The sequence below is a fragment of the Labrus mixtus genome, chromosome 20 (genome assembly GCF_963584025.1).
Source record: "Labrus mixtus chromosome 20, fLabMix1.1, whole genome shotgun sequence".
NCBI classification, from domain to species: Eukaryota; Metazoa; Chordata; class Actinopteri; order Labriformes; family Labridae; genus Labrus; species Labrus mixtus.
In genome coordinates, this window is record NC_083631.1 from 3724416 (window position 1) to 3752390 (window position 27975).

Below are 27975 nucleotides of genomic sequence, written 5' to 3' on the forward strand. Positions count from 1 at the left end.
GTAGTAATTTTCTCTGTCAAATGTCATATGATTTTAATGTTTGTGTCAGGGCGGGTTTTAAAGCTTTAGGGGCATGTTTTCGAACAGAGCCAGATCTTAGAATCCTTCCATAGTCATCGCCTGCATTTTGCCTTTCTGAACCCTAGCTTCCAATATCAGACCAAAGAAACACTCCCTTGTTTCTGTGCTCCCTCAGGGCGTAGTGGCACTGGTAGATATTTAAGAGATTTAAGCCTCCTTTGTTTAGGAGACTGAAGCCACTCCTTCCCTATAGCCCGCCTAAAGCACAGTATAGCAGCAAGATCACTGAGCTTCATAACATCTTCATCATTCAAACATCTCATTTAAAAACAGCCAAGGAGTTTTATTTCCATCAAAGACGTGATGAATAAAACATCCACTGAAGTTAAATACAACTTTTCTTGAGATCATTTGTTTTCCAGGCCTTCCAAAAACATAATTCTCCCTGGATTTGCACAGTTTGTTTGACATCAATTATTTTGAATATGACAAACTGCTCTCGTTAAAGCCGCTGTACACAGCAGGACAGATGTGAATATTCAATAAAAGGCATTAAACCACAGGTTCAAAACTCCCAAAAGAAGTTTGGGTTATATATTAAAGAAATATATAGACATTTGTTCCTCAACAGTATTTCTAAGAGATTCTCTGAACCTGTGATTTGATTAGTGGGCCAGGATTACAGCCAGCCCCTCCCTCATTTACTATTACTGAGGAGAAAACAATTAAGCTATACATGCTAGCTATCAAGGAGACAACGCACCCATGCTCAGGCACACCAATGGATAAAACATACACACACTCTCACAAAAGAACGCACGCGCACAATTCTCATTTAATCCCTTATGATGCGCCTGGAATTTGTAATGATTTTAATTAGGAAAGGTGCAATAGGAGTCTACTCCGTGGCAATGCTGACACTCCAGGGTGCCCGGAGCCAATTAAAAATATGTGCTGATCAAACAGCCTGCCCTCGCCATGCACGACTATCCCCGGAGCCGGTGCTGCTGCTGAGGGACGGCCAAGCTCAGGGCCTCTAGCTCCCACCGAGCAGGCTGCGGACAAGCCGGCAGAGCTCTATATGCCGGCCACCCTCCACCCTGAGATCTGGTTCAAGGCTCTCTGCTACTCCCATTAGCTGCACACACTGCGCTGCGCGAATGGCGGCAAAGCAGCCCCATAAGAGGAATTCTTCAGTTCACAATCAAACGTCTGTGAGAAAATGTCACACACCCCATTTGATCCCCTACAGAGATCTTTCCCCCCCACAAGGGAACTGGCTCAGCCCAATTTTCCCCTTCCACTCGGAGTGAGAACACCACATTAAATTAGAATTATATGACGATTTAGAGTGACAATTAAGCCTGGTATTAATTACACTGTTCCGTTTTGTTTCCAGCAGTCCCTGCGATGTTGCCAGTCCCAGGAGAGAACAAAAATAGATCCATTTAAATGAATCTAGAAAGCAACTTTTATTTTCCAAATGTTAATATTCTTGAGGAATCCTTCGTCTCTGTCATATCATCCCCCCCCCCTCCCTCCTTCCTCTGCAAAGACCCTCCTCCCTCTATCATTAGGCATCTCTGTCCCCGGTGATTAATGATACTAATGAGCATGTGCAGCCATTCACTCTGCCACACATTATTCTATCCTCTGGCCGAGGCCATGTGTCACGTCCTCCTGAGAGCAGAGAACATGGCTCCCTGGTCATACTCAGCCAAAACAATAATATTAACTTCTATCTTCTGCAATATGTGTGTCAGAGGGGCAGTGGCGCGTTGGCACACGTGTACAGTGTGTGTGCAGAAACATGACCACAGCTTCATTTTAAACAACTGCAGAGATATTACATTTCTGACTAAATAAAAAAGGACACAGGAAAGGATATTTGCATGCACGGGAGACACACTTTTCCACAGTATATCTAGATTACATTTAAAGAAACACATTTCAATGCATTCATAGGGCTTGAATCAAATGTGACAACCTGCTGCTGACTTGCTAAAACATTTTGTATTTATGGTCCGCCATCAAAAAGATGATAATCTTTGGCTATAACTCAGGAATTTCTTATTTCTTGTGTTTCTTTTAGGCAAATCAGAAATCATTTCTTTTCTTCCTGAAGAGGTGCATTTGGTATTTTGGAGCACATGTATGTAGTCGAAGTGACCGTTCAAGCAGCTGTTTCTTCCACTCCAGCATTGTAGTGGTGGTCTTGCATTGTCAAACTTTCATCTTCTGCAGGTGTTGCAGGCCTTGTCAGCCAGGCAGCAAGATGCATGATAACTGCATATTTAAAGATCAATAAAAAAAGGCCCACCACATCTTTTGGAGTCAGCCGGGACACTGAAATACAGCTCATCACTTTTATGTCTGAACCACAATCAGCTATTGGGATGTGAAATTAATATGACGGAGGGGCCATCTGCTATAGAGGGGGGTGCGCAATGGGAACCAGGAATGCTGGTTTGGGCGTTGCAGAGGACACTTTTAATTGGCCGCTTGATGCGGAAAAGCATATACATGTCATATAAACCTATTTGTTGGTATGATGGCCGCGCTGGATTTATATTGGCTTGCAAGGAGAATAAGGGAGAGAGAGATGCTTAGGAGAAAAGTGTAGTGAATGGAGGCAGACAGCTGTACATTTGAGTTGTTTCTTCACAATCAATGCACCGAACGACTGTGAAGGAATGCTTTCGTTTCGCTTTGATTGTTCAAAAGTTGCCTGTTATTATCAGGAGCCATGGCATTTTAACGTGCACTGACTTCAGTGCACGCTTGTTATTGTTGTTGTTGTTAGCATAGATAAGCATCAACACATAAGGCCTTTAACTACCTTTTGACTGAGCCTTGAATACCTTAGTTAGAGCTGCAGCCTGCTGTGCAGCAAGGCCTGAACCACTGAACTGCTATTGATCATTTTTCAGCAACTGGTCTTCTTAGCACCTTCTTGATTTAGCAACAGTTTACAGAGAGGTGGGTGATGGGAGGGTGCTGCCACTGTTAGAGTTTTTTTTCCATTCTGAGATGCACATTGGTACATTTTAGACTTCTGGGTAAAGACCCTAAACAATAACCCTGCATGATGTGAGATAAATCTTCCATAGTGACTCCACTGTCCAGTTATCACAATTATGGTATGAAGTGCAATTAGTAAACCAATATTAAAGCATGCATTGAAACAATAATACACCCTTTCGTTGTCTGTCTGCGTTGCTGTGTTTTACACGGTACCTGTGCTTGCAACACGCCCCTCCTGAAACCAAAATAATTTCAAAAAGCAGATATTTTTCTCCTACAAATCAACAACAATTCATCTGCGTCTGAAGGCTGTCTGGGGCTGATTGGCAAAATGCTTTGCAAGCATGGCAAGTAAATGCTCAGCTCAATCTTAGAGGTCACTTTCATGCACACTGAGTGAGGAAGCATGCTTTGTATACATTAAAATCATTTTTCGTTTTTTTTAAATCTTCTGTGGTGTGTTTATTGTGCCGTGTTCATATCAAGATAGTTTTAAGACTGGGATGCAGCCTTAATTTACACAAAGTTTTTAAGTTATTGTTTTTTTGCACCTCTATCTTATTTAGTCAGCTGTATTGATATGTATTTTCTTTTCTTTAACAATGTTCTTCATATACAATAATCTGCCAAAACAACGTGATCACTTAAATCTCTGAAGTTAAAACTTAAAGGACTTTGACATTTCATGAAATGTTCTCCCTTAATTCCGCTGTCTTCTGCATACAGAAGAATTTAGCAACCTGTTCCCAGCCAACTTAAAGCGTACTCTGCTGCATGACACACTAACCTTTTTTTTATATATCACTTTTATATCAAATAAAATAAAAAAATAGACTTCATTTGCATGTACCATTTCCCTGTCACCACGAGTGAAATCAGAGTTTCCTGATAAATCGGCCCTCACGTGTTTAGGAAGTTGAAAGAGGATAATGTATGATTTGTGTAAAATTAATATAAGGTGTATGTTAATGAAAGGCAGCCCAGAGAACTGGACTAACTTACTGGTGGACAGACCAGGGTCTGCGGAGGTGCCCGGCCTTCAACTGGGACCCTGAACTGGTCTACATTATCTCTGCCCAGTTCAGCCATGTGATGCTTATGTAATAGTCCTCCACCAACCTACAGCTGGGGGAGAAATCAACCCCACCACAAACCCCCTTTTCTTCTCTCAAACAAGAGCTTTTTAGTGACAACAGCCATCTTGGTCACCATGGGAGCATCATGCCCCCCAACCCCCCCCCCCCCCCCCCCCCCCCCCAGCGGTCCCTGAGGACTCCACGCTGCAGATGTTGGGTACCAACATGGCTGATGGGTTTAACACAGACACAGTGTTACTCTTGTGCTGTAAAACCTTCAACAGCTGTGTCCGACATTCACCATCACAAGACTTGGTCAAGGGAGATAATGACTTCATGTGTGTTACATGCAGTCTGAGGCGATGATCAGTAAGGCATATTTCAATTAAACTATTAATTAATCTAATATTAATAACATGTACTGCATTACAACAACAGTATTTGAATGATTAATAGAATAAATGCTGATGTCTCATTCTTTCATGGATGAACCAAAAGGGTTAAATAAGACCTTTTTTTTAATTTGATCCCTCAGAATCTTTCAGTAAGTATCACTCTGGGTCACAACACTGAGTTATGAGTTCAATGAAAAACACATGGCCATAAAAACACATTTTTGAAAACTTTCACTCATTTCTATTAGCGATACATTTTTCCTAACACTGGCGATGAACTTTGCAAATGTTGTCATCTCCATTCTTGGCCCGCAGAGGAAACCGTTCTGGCTTTCTGTGCTCTCCAGTGAGGCAATGAAGGGGTTAAAAAGCGATGTCAGGCCCCCATGGTTGTGTATGTGTGTATATTAAGGTACCTGAGGAAGGTTCGTAATTACATTTACATTATATAGAAACAATCTCCTGCACAATCCAGGGCCATTGCTTTGACTGTCACATTTGAAGTGAGAAAATTGTTGTGAATTTCATTTATTTGATTGATTTTTAGCGGTTAATGAGTGTTTGTTTGTTTATTGATTATTTGTTGGATTCTTTTTTTTAATTAATCTCCCAGTAGTCTTCATTCTTGTGTCCACCGTCTTCTGCTGGCGTTTCATATTTCCTCAATAATCATCTGTTTTCAGTCAGAGAAGGTATGATGCAAATTAACGAGACCTGCTTTGGAACAGACTGTTGCTAAAACTGAAATGTGTTTGAGCTGCCCTTTAGCCAGAGTTACATCGCGGCGGGAATCATCTAAAAATAAAATGAAACCGTTTTTATTAGAGTAGTAAGATCAGGGTTCTCCCCTTGAAGTGAAGACAGATCCATGAAACCGAGCCAGCCTTCAGTAGGCTTCTGGTTATGCCATATGCCACTACAATTCAGGCTGTTCTTACAGAGCACCCCCACCCCTCCTTACACTCACACACACACACACACACACACACACACACAAACACACATTTTCACCTTAATTGCCAATCCATGCATTACACACACACACACACACATTAAAAAAACATGTTTATATATTTCAGGAATATGTGAAAAAATGCACGGCGGTTTTATGTGCTTCCTGAATGTTATGTTTTTTTATTTATGCATTATGAATATACCTGTCAATAAGTGATTCATTAGGGTTTAATTAGTATATTGACAAATATTCAATCAGATCATGCAAGCATGCACCAATGCACACACACACACACACACACACACACACACACACACACACAAGGACAAGGGTCAAAAGCCAACAGTTGTCAACTCAATTCAACTGAACCAGACTGCAGTTTCATGATTGCACTAAAATAAACATAAAAACCCAACACGCCTGCATGGTCTTATTTGTGAATATTCTTTATTTAAATTATCTAAATTTAATTGCAGTGACATTTAAAGCATCCAAGTGACTAAATAATGAAGGACTTGTTTTGTATAGTGCCTGGTCTCGAATACAAAGCGTTTTTGTTTTATGCCTAAAACAACGTTGTGATTTCTACGTCACACTGGGATGTGTCAGGTGATCAGCCAGGCTTATGGTGTTCTTGGGTATTTTATGTGTGGAAATAAAAGCATATACACAATGAGGTTGTGTATCCTTGCTATCCAAAGGCCCTTTCACCGTGTGTGGATGTGGGTGGGAAGCACGGGCTGTCAATCATCGACGCTTCATTGATCAAGGACAATCCTCGTCGTAAAACTGGTCTTTTTCTTCTTTAAGAAATCACTCACTCCGCATTAATTATCACTCCGCCTGTTTGGTGTGTGTATACGTGTGCGTGTGTAGGCCCTATACGTGTACACTACGCACGTATTAGTGTGCGTGATCTTGTGTGCAAGCAGCTCTTTCACATTGCATGCACTCACTCAAGAAGCCCATGATGAGATGAAATTCCAACACCCTCTGCTAAAATACACGTTAGTATTCAAGCAAAGCAGCCGACCTTTAGTGAAATCTCACACAGGGAGGTGCACAAATAACATAGCGTCATTATGGCCACAGTCTATATGGATGCAGAAAAAATAAAATTCATTAAATTCAGCTATGCAAATACAGATAATGTCACAGCATTATATGTGTTTATTAATACTGTTGGGCTTAATTCGGTTGCTCTAAGATATCAGGCTGTTATTGTTGTTTGTGATTTTAACAGAAAACAGAGCTAGTGAATTGTCTTCCTAAGAACCACAAATAAACAAATAAATAAAGATACATAAAATAGTATGTAGAGCCTTTTAATTATGGCCATCTTAGTAGCTTTAAAAAATGTACATTGGTCAGAGATTACTATAAACACAAAAAAAAACGTGGCAACAGTTTGACGTGAATTATTTGTCATCAATATGAATAACCTTCATGTATTTAGTCTTCTCTTCAAATCTCGTAGTTCAAAGATTTATCAAGCCCAAGAGTAAATTAGATCTTCATTTTAATTCACATTTCAGAAATAGGCTAAACAAATTAAAATAAAATAAAATGAATTCTCTTTTTTATTTGAAAATAAATAAAGAAGTAAACACAAAATACAGGCTAACAGAAAATTGAGGCTATTTTTATTCACCCCAAATGAAAGAGGCCTTTAGTATTATACAAATATTTTTAGAAATAAATGTCATAGCCTAACTACGTCACCAACTGGCTATCTTAACATTATTGTAGTGTTGTAGTCAAAAATTGGCTGCAATATATTTTTGATTATATATCCATCAGCCACAGAATTTAACAGCAGGCCTATCTGAATTTACAAATAAATGAAAAAAAACAAACAAGAGATCACAACTACACCAAACAGCATGCCACGCTATCATAGCAACATTTTACTTCAGATTACACTGTTTTTATTTATATATTCACAGCTCTAACTCCCACTACGACAAACCTCCTGCAGCCTGCAGCCACACTTTAAAATGGTGAAAGACTCCACGCAGATTTTCTCCATTAAACCGGACTTCGGCAGGACGATCCTCCGCCGGAGCGGACCTCTTTTTTTTTTGCCCTTCACGTGCAGCATGCAACCTGAATTGTTTCGAGTTTCACTTGTTTTCATAACTTTTCATAATGATTAGGCATCGCTTAGTCCGCATTATTCCGAAAACTAACCTCGATTATTCTGAATATCCAACATATAATTTCCCCCTGTCTGCAGTATTCCCTTTGATTCACGCTTGACTCATATGGCTTCAGGGCCAATGGGGGTCCGCCTTTGAGGCGCCTTGAAACCGTCTCTTCTTATCCCCTTTCATCATCTAACCCGGGAAGCCTTGAAACCGCAGGGCCAGTTATTGCCTTTTTTTTCAGACAGCCCATTGCGGACTGGCCAACAGCCAATCAGAGTCTTGTTTACATTCTGTGAGTGACAATACTCTGGCGCCGTGCTGGCCAATCAAAGCCTCGCACACAGGAGGGGATTCATTTGTAAACATTTAACATAATGTAATAACCAAAGTCCATTGTAATAACATGAGGGAAATGTAGGAATTACTGTCTTGTCTGCACCGTTCAGTGTAGAGTTTCAAAAAATTGGATTTGAAACCATTTGTCAGAAAGCCTCATGTGTCTCTTAAGCAGTAAAAATATAGACACAAGCACAGTGAGTGTTTGATGTGCAGGCCAGTAAAAGTGTCCTGAATAGTTAGCCACATTTTTAGAAAGAGATCTGTGCTGAAAGTTGAAAGAGATGTATTCAGCTGGATTTTTTCCCCCTGCAGACCAAAGTCAGTCCATCTTTATGTGTTTTATAATCGGTTCTAATTCCAGTTTTTTTTTCCAGGCTACAAAAAAATGTCATGGGTTGTTCTTTATATATTATTTGTGACAGGTTGAATCTCCAGGTCATGGCAGAGGCGGAGATGTTGGCTATTCATTTGAACAAACTTTTCAAAATGAAGCTTTATCAATATAACAAGGGGTCAAATCAAAGTCGTCATTAAATTAAATATCAAAAATATTTTCTTTTTCCTACGGCCTAATATGATTTCATTTTTGTGACACTGTCTATTTTTTTATGCATTAAGACATAAAGCTTTTGGTTAGTATAATATAAGCTAGTTAGATGAGTTAGTCCTGAATCAATTCCATCCTGTTGTATTATGATTATTTATATAGACCTTTACATGGCTGGAGTTTACTGTAGCTTTGAAGTAGGCCATTGCATAAATTCCATCACTATCTGGCAATGGAGCTATTCCTTTTTGGTTATTTAAATGACGATGACCTCCTCCTGTACTTTAACAACCTGCTCTGCATTTTAATCTGAGCTCAGGCTGCACTGAGCTCCATTGTGGTCGATTTGGACCATCCTGTGCTTTAAATCTGGCGCTTTTCACTCTGTTTAGCATTGCCAGTCACCACACCATTGGCCTCTCCTGACGGCCAATCAGAACCTTTCGGATCTTCGGGCGGGCGGCACGAGCTCATTAACATGCAGGTATCCGACCAATGGGAGGGCGTGTTTACCCTGCCCCGAGACGCGAGGTACGCAGTTGCACCGGGAGAGAAACCGCTGCTCGGAGATCCGAGCCGCGATCCAGCCAGGCCGGAAGCCGTAGTCCCACAGCTTCCATAGACTGAAGCAGAAGGCTCCTGCTCAGCCTCACATGGAAATATTGTAGGATTTCACTCTAGCCACATGGTTTATTTCATATTTTGATTTTAAATGGGCGTCGCACTTGGCCTTACTCCTTCCCTCCCTGTGTTTTGTGATTTTATTATTTATTGTTATGCAAGGATTTAACACACCAGTAAGTAGTAATTTTATATACTTTATTTTCTCTTGAATAAAACTATTTCAGGGCCTGTTACTAGTTATAAAAAGACAGCTGCTGAGATTTAGTACAAAAAGCTATCTATGACATGTCGTTCATTATACACAGTACACTGCTATAATTTAGCCTACTAAATGAAAAATAAGTACATGTAGGATATGAGATATATTCTACGTGAAATAAATCAGAGTTTAGCCTCGTGCATTGAGCTTACAAAAAATATATTTCCCCAATTTTTATTTCTCATAATTGTAATCAGAGGTTTGCCTATTTATATTAGTATGTAGGGCTTTTATTATTGATAGACATATCACTCATTTGTAGGGAGGAAAGATAAGGTAAGATTATGATGATTGGCGCATTTCTGTGAGTAGATAAAATATAAAACTGTACATCGACTTAATTGCTCCTGTTTTTTTTATTTTCTTAAATCAGACATTACTTTTTAAGAAACGTGCCAGTGCACATTAAGGCCTTTATTTAACAATTTGCTCAGCTCAAGATGCATGTGATAAACGGTTCGAATTTATTTATATCTGTATTACATTGTGTTTATGTTGAAAAGTATGGTTACAATCTGTTTGCACTAAAATACAAGCGAAGAATGAGCGTTTAGTGGAGCGGAGACATGTTGATTCTCTCCCCGGCGGAGGTGCACTCTCTGCCGGCCAGCTCAGTCACGTAGGGCCGCCTGTCTCGGAGCCCGATCGGATTTATCATCTGCGTTTCTGCTTTTGATTGGATCCTGCAAATGAAATTGACGACTGCTTAATGAATTGCATCATGGGCGTCGATTATTTGAAGGGTTTTTTAATAATTATAGCGTGTATTTCTGGTGAGGGGATTTGCACATTCTCGGCGTAAAGAAAAACATCGATGGGTGTTTGCGCTGCTGCAATTAAATTCAAATGAATGCACGTTGGAACATTTACACGATAATTGTCTCTTCGGAGTCAGGTATATGTGGAAATATTTTTTTTATCGTGAGGCTGTTAGTGGACGTAGAGTGAGCTGAATGCAACAGCATGGCGAGGGGGAAGGTAGGCTAATGGCTGCCTGCAAACCACTTTCTCAGTGTGGAGACAAAGGCAGTCCACCTCCTGACGGGCGGCCATTCACCTTGGATCCTCCACAGTCCACAAATTGAAGGCTGAGTTATCATGTGTATAGCAAGGCGTCTTACACATTGAAACGTATTGGAGCCATATGCATGCAAACACATTTTTATAAGAAGTCTCGGTTGAATTGATTTCGTCCCAAAGAGCTCCGTGGAAAGATTTTATTGTTGTGGATGAATTGAATTGGAGGCTATAGGCTGTCACAGGCTACATGTGGAGATAACAGAGCTGATAAAGAAGATAAATTGCCTGTGCATTAATCAACATTTATTTTAAATATTGTTTTAATTTAATTAAATTTCTATGAAAATTTTACTTTTATCCCCTTCTGAGAAAATCCTGGAACCCCAAATAGAGAATACATCATGTAAAATCGTACACATGGCCTAGGCTATATAAGACATTTCAATGCAGGATTTATTTATTTGGATCTATAAAAATTGAGCTGCCTTCTGTTTGCCTGCTGTATGTTTAATTACTCAGCCATCATTGAGGCACAAGAATGGGCTGGCACGTTTAGATGACTGTTGTAAAGACAAAGGCATAATATTTTTTTACTGTGAAATTAGGTTTTATTTTATTAATTTAACTTTTTTTTTGTTGAATGACAGGGGATGTAGCATATTATGTTTTTACTACTACATTTGATTACCTGACCTGAAATAGGTCAAGGCAAATGAAGACAGTGAGAGTGCAGTTATTCACATGCACACACACACACACACACACACACACACACGCACACACACACCGATTAGTGTGCGCGCACGTGCGAGTACACACACACACACACACACACACACACACACACACACACACTCGGAAAGACGTAGAGGAGTCCATGTCTTTCAGGAGCTTATACATCCCTGTTTTAATTACGTGATTATTTTAAACATCCAGCCTCTTGCTTTGTGGTTTACATCGTAACTTTATAGATTACAATTCCAGGTTCCTTTTGCCTCAGGCTCCTCACATTGGTGGATGCAAGGCGCATTTTTATTTATTTCCCCAGATTTATGGGAATCTATGCTATTTTCGTGTCTTCAGTCGATGAAAAATAAAATATATGAAGTATTTATGTTTTTGTTTTGTATTTAATCATTGAAGTGCTAATGGGGGAAATCGTGTGAGGTGTAGCTTAATGAGAGCTGGATGGAGGTTGTAGAAGCAGGGGAAAAAAACCGCCTGTATCAATCGGAGACAATAGGACGAGCAGGAGAAGGCAGGCAGCGTTGTTCACCTTGAGATGTAGGCTTCCATCATGGTAACACACCCAAACAGGACAACACACGTCCTTCTTCAACGGGAATAATAGGATTTTTTGCATGGTTGCAGCAATCACTATTTGATAAATATATATTGATTGCATATTAATGTAATTACCGAGGTTTTGGAGGAGAGAGAGAGAGTGACAGCTGGCAACTGCTGACGTGGTAGGCTACTTGAGTTAAATGTTTGGTTAAAATATGATACCAGTATTAAATAGAAATTGATATATAGAGGGCTAAAATGTGCCATCTGCTCAGTGTGTGTGTGTGTGTGTGTGTGTGTGTGTGTGTGTGTGTGTGTGTGTGTGTGTGTGTGTGTGTGTGTGTGTGTGTGTGTGTGTGTGTGTGTATGCAATATGAAGTGCTCCTCTCTATATGATGCATGCAGGCCTATATCCCAGGCTGATCAATAGAGCTGAATGTGAGCTGGGCTCAGTGGGCTATTGGACGCCTCGCTGGCCGTATCTATACGCACTGACTTGTTTTGCACCATCAGATTTAGGCACAGGTAGTAAAATTAGATTTCAGCTCTGTGTAAATGACATTTTGGCGTGACAAACGTGTCACAGCAAAATCTACTGGAGCTGCACTAATGATTTTTTTTTTTGATAGCCTATATGAGGCTATAGCTGCACTCTCAGTAATTTTGCATCGTGTTATTTTTAACCGAGCTTTTTCATTTGTCTTGATAATGATCGTTGCTTTGGTCTTCTCCTCTGGCAGAAAAGATGATCGGGGGCTGCTACGTTTTTGGCTGGGGAAGCCTGCGACCGACTGAATGCAACACCTAGATCTGACGGAAAGGATTATTATATGGGTTGCATTTGATTTTCCTGACCTGCCCTATCCGGATTTCGGATTACTCAACATTCCTCGGAATGGAAGGACGGGATTTCGCTGCTCCGGCGCACCTCCTCTCAGAGCGGGGCGCCCTGGTGCACCGAGCCGCCTCTCGGATCGCTCCCTCGGGCCACAGCTCTGTGCAGCACGCCGGTCACTTCCCGCCGGGGAAATACTACCCCTCGCACATACCAATGGCTCCCCACTCAGGTTAGTCAAACATATACGAAGGCTTTGTCACACAATAATGTTGAACCACCGGTATGTTGTTTGTTCCAATAGCTACATACATTTATCTCAGTGCTGTCTGTTGTTTTAAACGCTCTTGTCATGATGTTGCGCCATAAAGCCTGTTCATTCATCAGCGTGAATTCATGGCTATGGCCTGCATTTGAAGTGAAGCACAAAGCTGATTATTTTTTTGCACAAAAGGGAATTTCTACTCAAAATAAACGGTTGCTGAGCTCAGGTGTGGCTGTTGACAGAGTTTCACTATTCAAATATCAGCTAATAAATCAGGTGAAATTTGATTTACACTTCTCTAACATCCAGGAATTTTGATTAAGCTGAATCAACATGAAATATCTCAAAGGTAATAAAGGCTTCTATAGTTAAACAAATAGCCAATTGATAAGTTAGGTAAATGCCATGGTATTTAAATATGGCATTTAAGATCTGTTTTAGTTTGCACATAGGGAGTTGGGCGCTGCATGGCTTCTTATTGGCTCGTGGAGCTGAATCTGAAATAGGATCTTGTCACTCCACGTTAAAACTGATAAGTGTCACACTGGTGCCATTGCTTAACCAAAATCCTGGGGCTATACAGAGCCATAAGCGAGGGAAGGAGGGAGCTGGAAGAGCAGGTCTGCATGGTTTACATATGGACGTTGCTCTATCAACAGCAATAGTAGAAAATACTCCTCCTGTATTGGGTTTTAAAGTGTCAGGGTGCAAATGTGTTCAGTGCATGCATCAGGTTTAACAAGTGACTTGGGTGTCTTCTTGTGTACCAAAATGTGCACATTTGAAAACATGAGAACACAACGTTACCACTCAGAGTACTGAATCATCTTTAACAACAGAGTAAAATATTACAAGACACCCTTCAAAAAAGGAAACGATGCTTTGAATGTTCAGTTTTTGAGACCCTTCGTCTAATTATGTATATTCATAGATGTTTTTTTAAAAAAAATAACATTTATTAGGTGTATCTAATAGTTGGTTTTAAGAAAAAGGCATACAAAAATATCCAGAGCATTATAACAAACTGGATCACAACTCACGGTTGTTGCTTCTTATTTTTGTCCACCCCTGTTAAACAAAAGAAATGTAAATAAGTCACAACAGAGGCGTATTGATTGCATCAAACAGTAACACTTCTGAGGCAGTTGGCTTTGAAAATATGGTAATGTTGCTTCTAAAAAAACATGTTATGATGCGGCAGCGGAGGAATCTAGGGTCACTGCAAAGCAAGGAATATTTATCCCTTTAAAGTTATTTAATGTGACGCCTAAGAAAAGAGCTCAAACTGAATGTTCTGTGGGCGCAGTGTAGGTAGTTGATGTAGGTTGTTAAATACAGTATCAAACTGTAAAAATGTTTTTTTTTCCCATCAATATGTTTATATATTTTTTTCCTATCTAATTAAGCCTTTTTACTTCAAGCTGTATTTTGGCTGTTTAATCAAATATTTCTTAATTTCTTTTGTTTATCACAATTCTGAATTCATTTGCAAAATCATGCTAAACATGAGGTATAATTAGCCATTCAGAAGAATTCATGGGCGCCGTTCACCATTCATCTCTCACCATTCATGTTTGCTTTTGGCAGTACTCACACACACACACACACACACACACACACACGCATGCACACACACACACACACACACACACACACACACACACACATACACACACACAATGCCTGCGTCCACATGTTTTTTTTTTCTTATAGATGTTTTGTAGAGAGCATGAAGGCTAATGCTGGCTACAGGGTACAGGTGCCCCCCCCCCCCTCTTCTCAAACAGATTTGGTCTTTCTTTTGTAGTATTGTGCTGCACCAACAAGAAGACCTACCCTCCAAATGTCATCACCGTTCAATGAGCAGTACAGGTGGTGTATTGTTCTCCGCGGGCTCGTCAGTAACACATATGTGTGTGTGTGTGTGTGTGTGTGTGTGGCTGGAGAGAAGTCTCTCTGATATCCTCAAGATTTGGAAAATGACTTAATTTTAATGCATTTCAGGCATTTTATTAAATCAACACAACAGAATCATTTCACATGAGTTTACGGTTTTATCTAAATCCCCTCCAGGCACAGTTAGAATTATTTTGTTATTGTGCTCTGCTGATGTACAACCCTTGATTTATTATGTTAATAATATTTGAAAATGTCAAGCATGATATAATCAAAATAGATGGCCAAGACATCAAGAAAAAGCCAACAATTATTCATGGTATACACTGTAAAGAAGGTCATTCATCAAAACATCACGATTTGAAAATGTATTATCCAAGAAAAAAAAACAAAAAACATTTTCTTCATTTAAAATACATGACTTTTTTTTATAATGTCTGAATTTTCTGGAGCGAAAATATCTTTTTAATTTATTCATTTTTGTTCAGTAATTTTTGATGACAGGTAAATCTTTGTTCTTTTTTTTTCTCAGTCAGTTCACCCAAATGAATACAGGTCCAGTCACACCGTGTAAGAACAGGCAAACGCTTGCGTCTTGTGTGACCAAACCGGTCCCAGACTGTTGTTCTCCCTGACAGGCCGGGTCATTAGTGTCCCCTCAAGTGTCCCCGTATGCTAGCAACATTAGCACAACTGAGAATGTTGTTTGCTGAGTGTGTTGGATCCCCCTTCAGTTTCTCTGCTCTTTCCCCCTGGGGACTAACTTGCACACTGGTTCACATGAATACTTTACAAAGAGCATGAATATTTCAGGGTTGATGTAAAAATGCATTCGGAGGCAGGTTTCCTGATGTGGCTCCTCTGACTTTGCAGAGGTATTTATTGGGAGTGCTCTCTTCACCCTCTTCTGCTTAAAAAAAAAGGCTAATGGCGTTTGTGACACCCTCCCTTGGCATTGCTCCTCGTTGGGGGTTACAGAATTTCGTTGAACATTTCCTTTATTTTTCTTTCACATACTGGTTTGTTTCAATAAGGCAAGAACACACTCCTGCCTTCTTGCCCAGTGAACCACGTTAACGTAGAACCGGTAGACATTCTGTCAGGGTGCATTTGCTGCTGTCCATCTTCACCTCCTACAAGCAGTCATTTGTAATGCATGTCAGGTGGTCGATTTATAGTTTGCGCTGTGTTCAGGGAATGCGACATTGGAGCAACTTCTCTCTCTCTCTCTCTCTCTCTCTGTGTGCTTGCTGATACAGTGAGAAGCAGACCTGTTAACTCATCTAATGCAGCCTAATTCAGCCAATTCATTTACAAGGTCTTTGAAATAGTAATTTTATCTTCCGCTGGCTCCGGCACAGTTGGGAGACAGACTCGACTTTGGCTGCGAGGCTGGGATTCAGATGTTGGATAGTGTCAAAGGAGGAGACACAGTGGAGCTGTCTTTACTGCTGGCATTTATGGCTGGGGGCTCATCTTTCAGCCATATTGTTCTGATCAGTGTGCTTTGGCTGAGGTGTGGCTGTGTGAAAGCAGCAGGGGGCTTCAGAGGCTGTCCATGGCTGAGCTCTGCTCTAAACACCCCATGTAATCAAAGGTCATATTTGTGTCATCTCGCTCGCTCGCTCTGCCTCCCCTTCCTTTACATCTCCCCTGTCTCCCTTTCCATTAGCTGTCCTCTCTCTCCTCCCCTCCATTTCTCGGCCTCCTTTCTTTCCAGCAGGAAGACCCTTGTGTCTGGGAAGTGGTGGTCTTCCTGCCACCTCTGTTTTGGCTAACCCTCCCCTGCTCCGGGCCATTGTTGCAGACCCCAGCTTTGTGTGTTTTTTACGGCTGCTGTTAAAGATAAAAAAAAACAGTCCCTTCCACCCCCTTTATTGTTTTCTGGTAGGATGTCCCTGTCATTCCCTTGGTTTTTATGTCCTTGCTGGATATCCGAGCAGCTTCCCCCTTCAAAGGTTAGCCCTGCTGTCTGCCTTCTCCCATTTTCTTCTCCAAAGGGGAATAAATAACTTTACTGAGACTTTTATTGAACGTCTCATTGCTGGAATATCCCATGGGTCTGTGGTCGTTAGGAAGACCCTTCAAAGACAAACACAGGTGTTCCGTGGATTTAGCAATGGGCTGGTTACAACCAGGGTCTTTAAAAGAATAAACCCCAGTGAGTGGACGGGCTTGTTTGTGTGAAGGGAGGCTTCTTCTTCTCGGCCTTGTAACTCTTGTCATGTGAGCACCCACTTTGTTTGTACCCAGCTTCCCTTTGGCTTAACCTTACCCCCCCCCCCCCCCCCCCCCCCCCCCACACACACACACACACACACACACACACACACACACACACAATCCTTGTTGACCCCAGACAAGAGCGGAGGTTGGAGTGTGTTGCGTGCTCAGTGTAATTATTTAGCAGAACAGCCCGTCCTGTCTTTTTAAATTTGAACAAAGTTAAGGGATTTGGTGAGAGAAATTCAAGACAGGAGCCTTGCCTGAGTGAAAAGAAAGCTGATATCTCAAATAACACATCTTAAATATTACATTAAAGGGCTGTTTGTATCCAGGAGCCACTGCTGTGGAAGTACAGTGACAGAACGTGGGTCTGAGGCCAAGTTGCATTTGGCTCGAGTCTTGTACACACACACTCTCTCTCTCTCTCTCTCTCTCTCTCGCTCTCTTTTTTGCTCCGGCTCTGCAAAACAGAGCAAGAACCTTGGTCTGCTGTCGAGCTCGTTTTGTGGACTGTTGTGAGATGACACGGTTCAGACCTGATGTCACAGGAGTTACCCTGAAGAGTGGAGGTGTCGCTTGGCATAGTACACCTGGCTGAAATAGCACCTTCCCGAATGCTGCCGCCATCTGTCACATACACACACACACACATCCCCCCCAACGCTCCCACTGGACACCAAAAAGACTTGCAAGGGCAGTAAACTGTCTCGGAAAGGATCAGTCCCCTGCATATTTTCAAACACCTTCGATAACTCGGGTAAAGATGCTCTCAGGATGTTTCCAGCTGATTCAGGCACCAGTATCATTAAAACTCTGGCAAACCCCAGACTTTCCCAGAAGGTTTCTTGTCACTGTTGGATCATCGTACAAGGTGTCCAATATCAAGTCATCAAAAAAACATAAGTAACAGCATCTGGAATTCAGTACTCTTCAGGTAACTTAAGTGACAGTTCCTTTTCTTCGCATTTCTTTTTACTCACCAGCAAAACTGTCCACAGAAAGTGAAGGCTGAGAGTGAAAAAAAAAAAAAAGACAAAAGAGAACAGGGTCTGGCTACGCAAGAGGAATTCGACTATAGTTTAGTGGCCACGCTGCCTCAGAGGCCGGCTCTTCAAACAGACCGCCACCCACACTACAGTACTGTGTGGCATGGTGCCACAGAAGCGCTTGCCTCGAGCATGGGGCGTGTACTCAGGACAAACACAAAAGAGACCCACGGGTGAGAGTGACGGCCAGGGTAATGCCTTCCTGTATCGGATTTCAGGGCGCTGGATTTCAAAACCTCTATCCATCTATTTTTACACCTAACACAAGGAAGTGAGGAGTTGCATTAAGAGTCCAACGATGCTATGAAAGTCTTTAGTTCACTTCCTGTGACTGACACACACACACACACACACACACACACACACACACACACACACACACTGAGGCCAAACAGAAATAGTTGGACTGAAAATATATTGCTTTTAGATGGAATGGACTGATACATTCGTCCAAAGTCAACCACGGCTGTTTTGTTTGTGATTTGTATCTTCCTCTTCTTTCTCTCTTTCTTTTTGTCTCCCTCTCCCCACTCAGTCTCCCTCCCTCTCCCAGTATCAGGCTGCCTCTCATCAGGCAGCCCCAGGCCCACCTAAGCGCATGGCAGTATTGCATGTGACAGCTGTTAGACATTATTAACGGCTCAAGCAGAAAATCCAGATTACGTGTTTTTTAATTTAAATTTTATTATTGTAATCGGTCAGTGAAAAAGAACAAAAAAAAGGGCCGTTGCCCTTTTGTTGTCAGCAGATTTGTGGTCAGTGACAATACTGCAGTGCACATGGGTGCATATGAGAGTGTGGGGTTATGTTTGGGTGGGCGTTAGGGTTTGCGTGCATGTGTGTGTGTGTGTGTGTGTGTGTGTGTGTGTGTGTGTGTGTGTGTGTGTGTGTGTGTGTGTGTGTGTGTGTGTGTGTGTGTGTGTGTGTGTCTGTTGATACTGGGCTTTTTTTCTCTCCAGACACCCCCCCTCCAGAGCCCAGGCACCCTGTGGTTGGCTGTGAGGCGTAGACAGGTGCATTGTTAACCCTCTAACGTCTGAGTCTCATGCTGCTGATGCAGCTTGCCTAGCAGTGCCATTTTTTTCCTGCTGCATTCTAATGCTTTGCTTATTCTAATGCTGTGCTTAACTACACATAAAACACACATTTTCATCTGTCAGACCCGAGCTTTGCATGCAGGATGCCTGTCGGTTTATTCAGAATTCTACACAGAAGACGTTAAAGGGTTAGTTGTAGCACCAACATATTGTCAATGAATTGAGTTTTTTTTGTGCTATATATTGTGTATTGCGAGCTTCCCCGTTACAAATAGCCGACTATAATCCTTTAATGTAGATATTTGGTAGCAAAGAGAAAGGACTGAAAGCAGAAATGTAAAAAAATAACAAGCCGAGATTGAGTGACCGTCGGTTGAACAGTCGGAATGTATGACAGTGTACCAAACAATAAGGTGCTTATTATATGCAGAGATTTACCATTAAATATGCACGCAGCATGGCTCTCAAAGATGTGTCAGCCTTTTTGTAAGAAAACAAAGATTAGCATCAGGAATTCCATTTTAATAAGTCTCTTGGGACCAACCAAACAGCTGCCTAGTCCTCAATCCAAAGGGGACTTGTTGCTCTCTCTCTCCCGTTCACTTTTCTTTCCCTCTCTCTCTTGCTCTCTTGCATGGATCACTCGTGCTCCTTCTGACATTGATTAAAACAAAAATTTCTGCTTATGCTCTCCCCTCCTTTTTTTTTTTGTCAAATCACTTGTTTTACAGCATAAATTCTTTCATGTCTACATGTTCTCTCTTTGATGATCCATGTCCATACTCTGATAGTTCCTCCCTACAGGCCCCTCATTCCTCCCCGCTACTTTACATTTGCTGTCCCAGATGTGTCTTATATTCTGCCCTTCACCTATTTTGTGCCGTCTTTGTGTCCCCTCTGCCTGCTGTGGCCACTAGGCTACACTGCATCCTCTCTCTCTCTCTCTCATACTGTATGTGTCCTGAGGATCTGGGGCAAATGACTGGCTCCTCAGCAACAGATGTGTGTTTGTCTGCTGGTGCTGCATGCATTAGCTTCCTCTGCTTGCCATGCACGGCCACTGACCTACCCTCTGGTGAGGGGGGGGGGGGGGGTTAGGGGAGGGAGTGGGTTTGTGTGTAGCACCAGAAAGGGACAGAGACGGAGAGAAAGAGAGAGGAGAGCGACAGCGAGAGTAGATGCACACTGTCACATGCTGTCATACACTTACTGGTGCATCGCAAGCATGTGCACACAAAGGCACACACACACACACACAGGCACGTGCACACCAGCGTGCACGCTCTCAAGTCTTACACACTCACACATCTCGCTTCCCAGGAGGCCATGAGGCCAGTGGGACAGAGCAGGCTTGAGAGTCTGGTTCGTCTGTTTACATCTAATTATAGAAACAGGACTATTTCTGCAACCACTGCTCCAGCTTTTTTTTTTTTTTTTTTTTATATTCGTACAAGAGGGGGGAGAGGGAGGGAAGTGAGAGCAAGCAGGAAAAACAAAGCTTTGACAGCCTTTTCTCACAATGGTGAACGGTTATCTCATCCCCTCAGTGCTGCTACAGTCTGCAGGCACTCAGCACAGTACAACAGGAGACAGAGGGGGAGGGGGGGAAGTGTCTTGTATCGTAAGCCCTCTCATCCTCATCTAACATGAATGTGCAAATTTATGGGAAGCAAGCAATGGCAAACACAACCCTGTACTTTCTCTTTAGCCTCGCTGGTACATTCAGTTGACAATCAACCCGACAAAAAGAGAATCATTTCTTCACCCCTGCCCTGTGGACTCTCACTTGGACCCGGCAGAAAAGGCCGTCCATCACAGCAGTCAAAACAAAAGGAGGAAAGAGTTCATATTGAGGATTAGCCTTGTTTAAAATGTATCTAGTAGCGAAGAGGCATGGCTAGTGCGGTAGTTAATCCTCAAGCTTGGTGGCTGATGTCCAGCTGAGTGGCTGTTGTTAGCCAGGGGGGCCTGGAGGGGAGAAGCTGTCAGGGAGACGCTGCGCTGCCTGTCGGCTCCACCCGGGGTTGCCAGGTGAGAGCCGGATCAGGGCGCGGGGGGTTGGGCCTGTGGGTCTCGGCCAGACAGGTTGCAGCCTCTTGCAGGTGCTTTCATAAAGAGCCCCCCAGGCGATCTGCGTAGCCCGCTGGATGCAACCTGAGCCAGGTGTTCCCCCCATCCCCCAACCAAATACATAAACCACTACACAATGGAAATGTGCGCTTGAATTCACCCCGCCGCCACCACCCACGCCACCTCTTTTATTCGGAGACGTGGCAGGTAAATTAATTGGCGGTGAGTATGTAACTTATATGCCGAGATAAAGGTGCGCTGTCTGGCCAAGGCGTAGCGTAACGGCCGTAATGATGGCTCCATTGTGTTGATGTTGGGGGGGGGGGGGGGGGGGACTGTGGTTAGCGGCACAGTCAGCGGGGCCCTTTGCTGGAGGGCTGGATAGTCTCTGATTAATAGTAGGGAATGCTTTGAAGTGACACCCAAGTGCACCGACTCATAGGCTAATAGCAGTACCATCAGTATAGAGAGCGCTCCCTCTCCCTCAGTCTTCATTAGCTAACGTTTCCCCGGCACTATCTTGCCATCACCCCCCTAACACGCCTGCCTCATCTACAGAGAGCTTTTAGGAGCTTGTGTTTTTTTTTTTTTTTTGCAATTGTTTCATGATTTCACTGTCATTTCTTTCTGTCTTGGTCTGTAAAAGAGCAGATTTATTTTTTCTTCTTGAAGGCAGCGGAGAGAGAGAGAGAGAGAGAGAGAAGGCACAGAGTAGAGGCCTTTTACTCCCAGAGCTCAGTCGCATAGGTGAACTGTGGCACAGCCTAAAGACTCGTGGGATTGATGCTGCACAAGTGGGACATGGCTCGGGACTATTCCCAGGATCCATTTTGATCTCCCATACTGACAGACGAGCCACAGCTGTGAGTGTGTATGTATGGCTGTGTGAGTGTTTGTGTATGTGTGTGTGTGTGTGTGTGTGTGTTTATGAAGCAGAGGCAGAGAGGCAGGGTTGGGTCTGTCAGCTGTTGGAGTAAAGTAAACTATTAGCGGAGGGAGAAGGCAGTGTTTCCAGCGAAGAATTAGAACCACTTCTAATTGCAGTGAGGTTGGGCTATGATTACATGCTGGCTAATACACTGACAGACCTCTCACTTGGCTGGCTCTCAGAACGCTGCTGAAATGGCTGAATGCCTTTTGGTTATACAGCATAATGGGAGGGTGTGTGGACGCACGTGCGACTGTGTGTGTGTGTTATATGTGTGGGTGGCTGCGTGTGTGTATCTGTGATTAATCCTGCTTTTCAGACTTTTTTTTTTTTCCCCTCAGTGTTTGGCATGTTCTTTTTTTTTTTGGTGAGTTATGCATTTCGCTTGCATACTTTTGATCTGCTTGTTTCTTGAGTGCCTGTCGTTGTTTTGTAGTGGAGGCAACTTTTCTTTCCAAATCAAAACTCAGCTGGTGTAACTCATTCTGACGAGTAGTGTGTTTTTTTTTTGTTTTTTTTTAGTTTTTGTGTTGGTATACACGAGTTGTATGTGTGTTTGTGTTTGTACACATGTGTAGTATTTGTGTGTGTGCCCACACAGAAGAGCAATCAAAGGGGCTGTGTGTGGTGGAGAGATTGTATAAAAGGAGCGGGAGAGGAAACAGAGTGGCAGGCAGCTGAGAGGGCAGCATGTGGGGGCGGACGGGGGGCTGATGCAGGTGCCTAATTCTACCTCAGCCCTGGGCGTTTTATATTCCATCCACCTCTCTCTCTCTCTCTCTCTCTCTGTCTCTCGCTCCCTCTCTCTCTCTCTACTCCACTTCTGCAAGGGGGCTGTCGTGGTATGTAGTAAATCCACCTGCTTCAATTAAATGCTGATCAGCCAATATATGTGATAGTTATCACAACTGTAACACACACAGATGGATTTATACAGCATTATACTGTCAGTCTGTTACGTAATTAATTGCTAGAGAATTTTAAGGAGCTGTGTTCATTTTTCACCTCATCATTTTAATCACTTTTTTTTTTTGCACAACAGCTTGTTCTCAGGTTTGCAGGCGGCTACGTTTTCAAGAAGCTATAGCTTACTGTTTTTTTTGTGAAAGTGCTGTAAATCACATCACATCACATTCTCAGCGAATCGGATGACAGTTATGCGAGTGCATCTGCTGTTTCTCCATCAGGACCTCAGGCCGGTGTTATCTCGTTTTTTTTTTAACTAGATAGAAAGACTGCAGATAACATTGTCATTGTGGTTCTTTGGGAGGGGGTCAGGGTGTCATTTCAGTGCGTTGACAGGAATTTGTCTTTGTGCATCTCTGCTGATTAGTTAAGTAATGGATCATATGTAAGCTGGAATATTTCTAGGACTGTTAAAAAAATTACAACACACCTATATGAGGGGTTTTTAGAGGTCAGTTGTAGACCTAGGTTGCTGAGGGATCATAATGGACTTTGGGTGTGCACATGTGGGCGGTATATGCAGGAAATGTGCTCGATTTCTTTAGTTCATGTGAAAAATCTGTACTTCCCTTGCTTGACTGGGTGACTGGCTGGTGAAGTATGTGGAGAGAACTGGTCATCCTCCTTAACTGCACTCCAGACCAGAGTCTTCTGTGGAAACTGGATGGATCAATACCACTGGCATGGCGGGGGTGGACTAAACTATGCAGCTGTGTGGGAAGGAGATGATGGTTTGTGTACTGGAACATGTGACGGCGTTGCAGATGTCTGTTATTTCAGTGGAGGAATTGTATGTAAGCTATGAGGCAATGTATGTAAATGTGTGTATCCCCGTTTGACAGATCTCCTTACAGCAAGGGAGGCTGCTTTGAGGATCGATACCGACACACCGTCTGCACGAGTACACACGCATACACACAACATACACACCCTTTTTACGCTCACTGTCTCATCTGTCAGTTGACAGAGTTTTCTCCAGCTCTGCGGGCTCTCTTTCCAGCCAAGCAGATGGTGCACATTCAGAATGAAAGCAGATCCTAAGTCCTTTTGGATCTCCATCAATCCGACAGTCTCTGGGACCGTCCTGTGAGGGGCTCAAGTTTCTCAGCACTGACTGAGCCTTCCCGGCTCTTCAACCAGGGTGTAGTTGCCACCTTCCTGTCCAGTGCTTTTTAATCTCTCATTCAACAACACAGTCTGCATTTACACACACACTCACACACACGCTGCAGCTGCAAAGGGGCTGCTGACAGTTGCTCCTATTGCTCACTCCCTGGCATCTCAGCTGATACCTCCAGACCCAGCAGGGTGCCTCTGCTCCCCCTCATCAGAGTCTGGTTTGCATATAGCATAGAGCTCTTTTCCCTTAGCGTCCCTCGTCGGTCCTGCGTACCTGCAGTGGCTGCTGTACCCCCGAAGTCCTCCTCCCCTAGCCCTTTCAGCCTGTGTGATTTTATGTGACAGAATGAGTAGGATTTATTTCAGCACGCGTGTCTGGATCCTTTAACGGGGCTGGTTTGAAGGCGCCTCACTTTGAAGCCCGCACCACTCCTAACTGTAAGTGATTTTTATGAGACGCGTTTCTGTGCCAGTCGGCCCGGCCAATGCGCCCCACAACCAGATTCGTGGAGAGCAATGGGGATGCAATTTGAGCACAAACCATCTGGGAGCGGAGGAAGGGAGAAAGTTTGCGCTCTTGTGTATGCGACTCTCACACATGTGTTTGTGTAGATGTTTTTTTGCGTACATGTAAAGGAAGAGAGTTGGTTAGCACTGGCTGTGAGCGGGGGGGAGAAAAAGTTTGGCTTCTTGAGGGAGGCCTCGTACTGCCCCTGCCTGCGTCTACTGATTTATGAGCTTGTGAAGGAAATCTCTCATTTGTCACTTTTCATCTCTTTTCGCCACATCATCCTTTTTTTTCTCTCTCTCATGGAATTCAGCCTTTCCCTAAATCTTCCATTACTCCCAGAGAAAAGAAATGTAGGGGTAATACGAGAGGAAAGGAGGAAAACAAAGACACAGCAAGCAGGGAGCTGCTATATTTCTGCATCTGGTTAAAACTTTGTCAAACAAAAAGGCTTGTCATAGTGGGTATGCTTTAGTAAATATTCATAGGTGTTGACATGCTAGTGTAATGTCTTTTGTCTGTGGTTACGGTGCGTGACATTAGGCAGTGTATACAGTCTGCCTGTAAATAATTCAAAGCACTTGTTATGGTGCTGTTTCTGCTGCTCAGTGGTTTGAACATTATTGTTAAAAAACAACATTTGGTGTGAATATCCTGTAAAAAAAAAAAAATCTGTGCGTGTTTCTTTAGAGTGAGTGTGGAGAACATTTCTAGCCACGGGGGACAAATACACACAAGTTTGTCGCTAATATATGTCGGCCAGCGCAATACCACACCGGGGTCAGTGTCAGGTCATCTGCAGACCGGAGTCTTCACGTGTGTGTGTGTGTAAACGTCAATGTGCACTCATCACGGCTTTATGTGCCTGTGTGCACCTTACTCACTCAGGTGTTACCTATAAATCCACCTCACCCCTTCCTGGCCCTCTGACGACAAAGAAAGGAGCAGCAGGGGCTTCACCCTTTTTTTTTTGCGAAAACGTGGGAGGAGAGAGGAAAGGGAGGGAGAAGGTAAAGGGGTTAGAGGGGAAGGGAGATAAACGAGGGAGGGGGCTTAATGAGAGCCCTGGCTCACATGATTATGGGCCTGGCTGATAGAAATCAGGATCTTTTTCAAAGAAGTCAATTAACCCCCTTCCCCCCTTCTCTAATTATGCATGGATTGCTCCACTGGCTCTTAACTGATAGGGTTGCACAGTTCAGCTGAATATGCAGACTCATGCTGCCTGAGTCTACACAGGTCTGCGTGTACTTTCAGACGCATTTGTCAATTTTTATTTTATTTTTTAGAATCTGTTTGCAGTTTGTTTTAAACTCAGGGGTTTTTCCAAAACCATTAGTTATCTGCAGCCCCCCTCATCTTTCTTCCTTGCATGTCAGGCTGGGCCAATACCTGGCAAGATCCAGGAGGGGGCTCCACCCCAGGAGGCCTCTGGTCATTAGTGCATTGGAGGCTCGATGACGGCTGAACTCTGTGGTCAGAGTAAATAAGCGGTGTAGTAGAATGTCAACATGACCAGGCGGCTCCTTCACAGCACCCACTGTTGACATAACTGCTCTCTTATCTGAGAAGTGCAAAGCCCAGCCCCACAATAGAACGCTGTGCCAGAACAAATACAGTACGGAGATAGAAACCCCTCCTCTCCAACACACACATTCATACACACACACACTAACACACACATACTGTGAGGAAATGTGTTGCATGGCACTACAAGTGCAAAGCTGCTACTGCGGCGGGGCATCAATATGGCACTAAACAATGCATAACTGAAGTTTTGCTCATAGTGTGTGCTGTTCCTCCAAAACCTGGTGTTTAAGAGCTCGTGAGAAAAACTGGGTGTACAGGATCTCAGTAGACTCTGCCTGCTGAGCTCCACACAGCAAAGACTGAAGGTCAGCATGACAATCATAAGACGAGCTCTGCCATCGGATTTAAGTGAACGATCGTTTTTTTCTTAGAAGATGCAGCTGCAACCATTAGCCCCCCCCTCCCCCCCATGGTGTGTGTCCAAGGAAAAAGGGAGCGGGGTCGCAGAAGGAAATAAAGATGGCGGCTGTTTGCTTTTCAAACCCCTTGTTTAAGTACCTGTGTCACATTCGCTGTTTTTTCTGTGTCAAAACATTTCAATAAGCTCCTCTTCCCCTCACTGCCTCACATCACCCTAATAACTCTTCTTTATTCTTCTTCCCTGTCTCCTCTCCGTCCCCCTCTGCCTCCTCCCTTCTATCCATTACGACCTCTGCCAGGTCTACTCTAGACTGAGCTTGGCTCACACTGGCATTGTGATAACCTGCTGAAAGCCGTTGCCCTCCTGTGGATACGGGGACACCCAGCTGAGGTTTTTTTCCCTGTGCTACTTCTCGGGCTCTCTCCTTAAATCCATAAATAGCTGTCTCCCATTCACATATTTCCCAAATGATTCCCTGGTCAGGCCAGTCTTGGGGCTTTCTGGCCCAACGCAAAGATGCTGACATGTTTTATGGCCAGAAGAGCTAAGCGTACAGAAAAATAAGAAAAACCAATATGTGCCCTCGTAGGCACACTGTTCAAAGCAGGTTTAATGGTTACTCTGGGATGTTGAGTTTTTATTCGAGACCCACAACACTGCCAGCAGTTCTATTGAGCATGGCCAGTTGGAAAATATATGATTTTCATTTCCAGCCTGCTAACATGTGTATGAAGGGGTGGTTTGGTGAGGCATTCTCAGCAAGTGTGTATCTGCGTGTGTGGGATGTGTTTGAGGATGTGCAATGGAGAAACAAAAGCGAGCAGCTGCAGCACATCTGTTGACTTCGATCAGATACTGAAGGCCTATAGTAACCCCTTAAGGGCGTCCCCTCCTCCTGTGTTGGATCTGAATACAACCCCGCAGATAGAGACAGATTTAGAGGGGAATGCAACGTGACTGTCCTTCCTGTCCACCTGAGCAGCGGACTCAAGATAGACGACACCAATGGCCGCTGTGCAGCCAACCAGCAAGACAGACAAGCCATGAGCGGCTGATGAAGATGATATCCCCTCCCCTCTGTCTCCCCTGCTTTGACCTTGGTTTGTGCCTTCTCTACTCCTTGCTGTTAAAGCTTACATCAAGCTAACCAGCTGGAGAGGAAAGGCTTTTTTTTTTTTATGGCTGCCCTGCTCTATGTTACACTTCATCTGCTCATGTTCGGGTGAGGATGACCTTCTCTCCTCTGTACAGATTGCAGGAAATGCTCCTAATTTTACTCATCTCTGCTCAAGTGTGTTCCTGCAGATGTTGAGCAGGCCCCCACAGCAGCATTCCACGGATGACCAGTGTCAGCAGTCAAGAGACATAGCTCAACTTTAAAGCCCAGTTTGTCAGATGCATTTCATGAAAGAATTTACTGTGAGATTTGGCTGA

General features: G+C 43.2%; 1 protein-coding gene across 4 annotated transcripts in view; it reads left to right on the forward strand.

The window, feature by feature from the left end:
- The first annotated feature begins 9073 nt into the window (after positions 1-9073).
- LOC132995599 (BAH and coiled-coil domain-containing protein 1) overlaps positions 9074-27975 on the forward strand; it is a 63827-nt gene continuing 44925 nt past the window's right edge. For all 4 annotated transcript variants that reach the window (XM_061065638.1, XM_061065639.1, XM_061065640.1 and 1 more), the window contains exons 1-2: positions 9074-9301; positions 12435-12761. In XM_061065638.1, the coding sequence (XP_060921621.1) occupies positions 12590-12761 (172 nt within the window). In that variant the 5' untranslated portion in view covers positions 9074-9301; positions 12435-12589. The remainder of the gene's footprint in view (positions 9302-12434; positions 12762-27975) is intronic.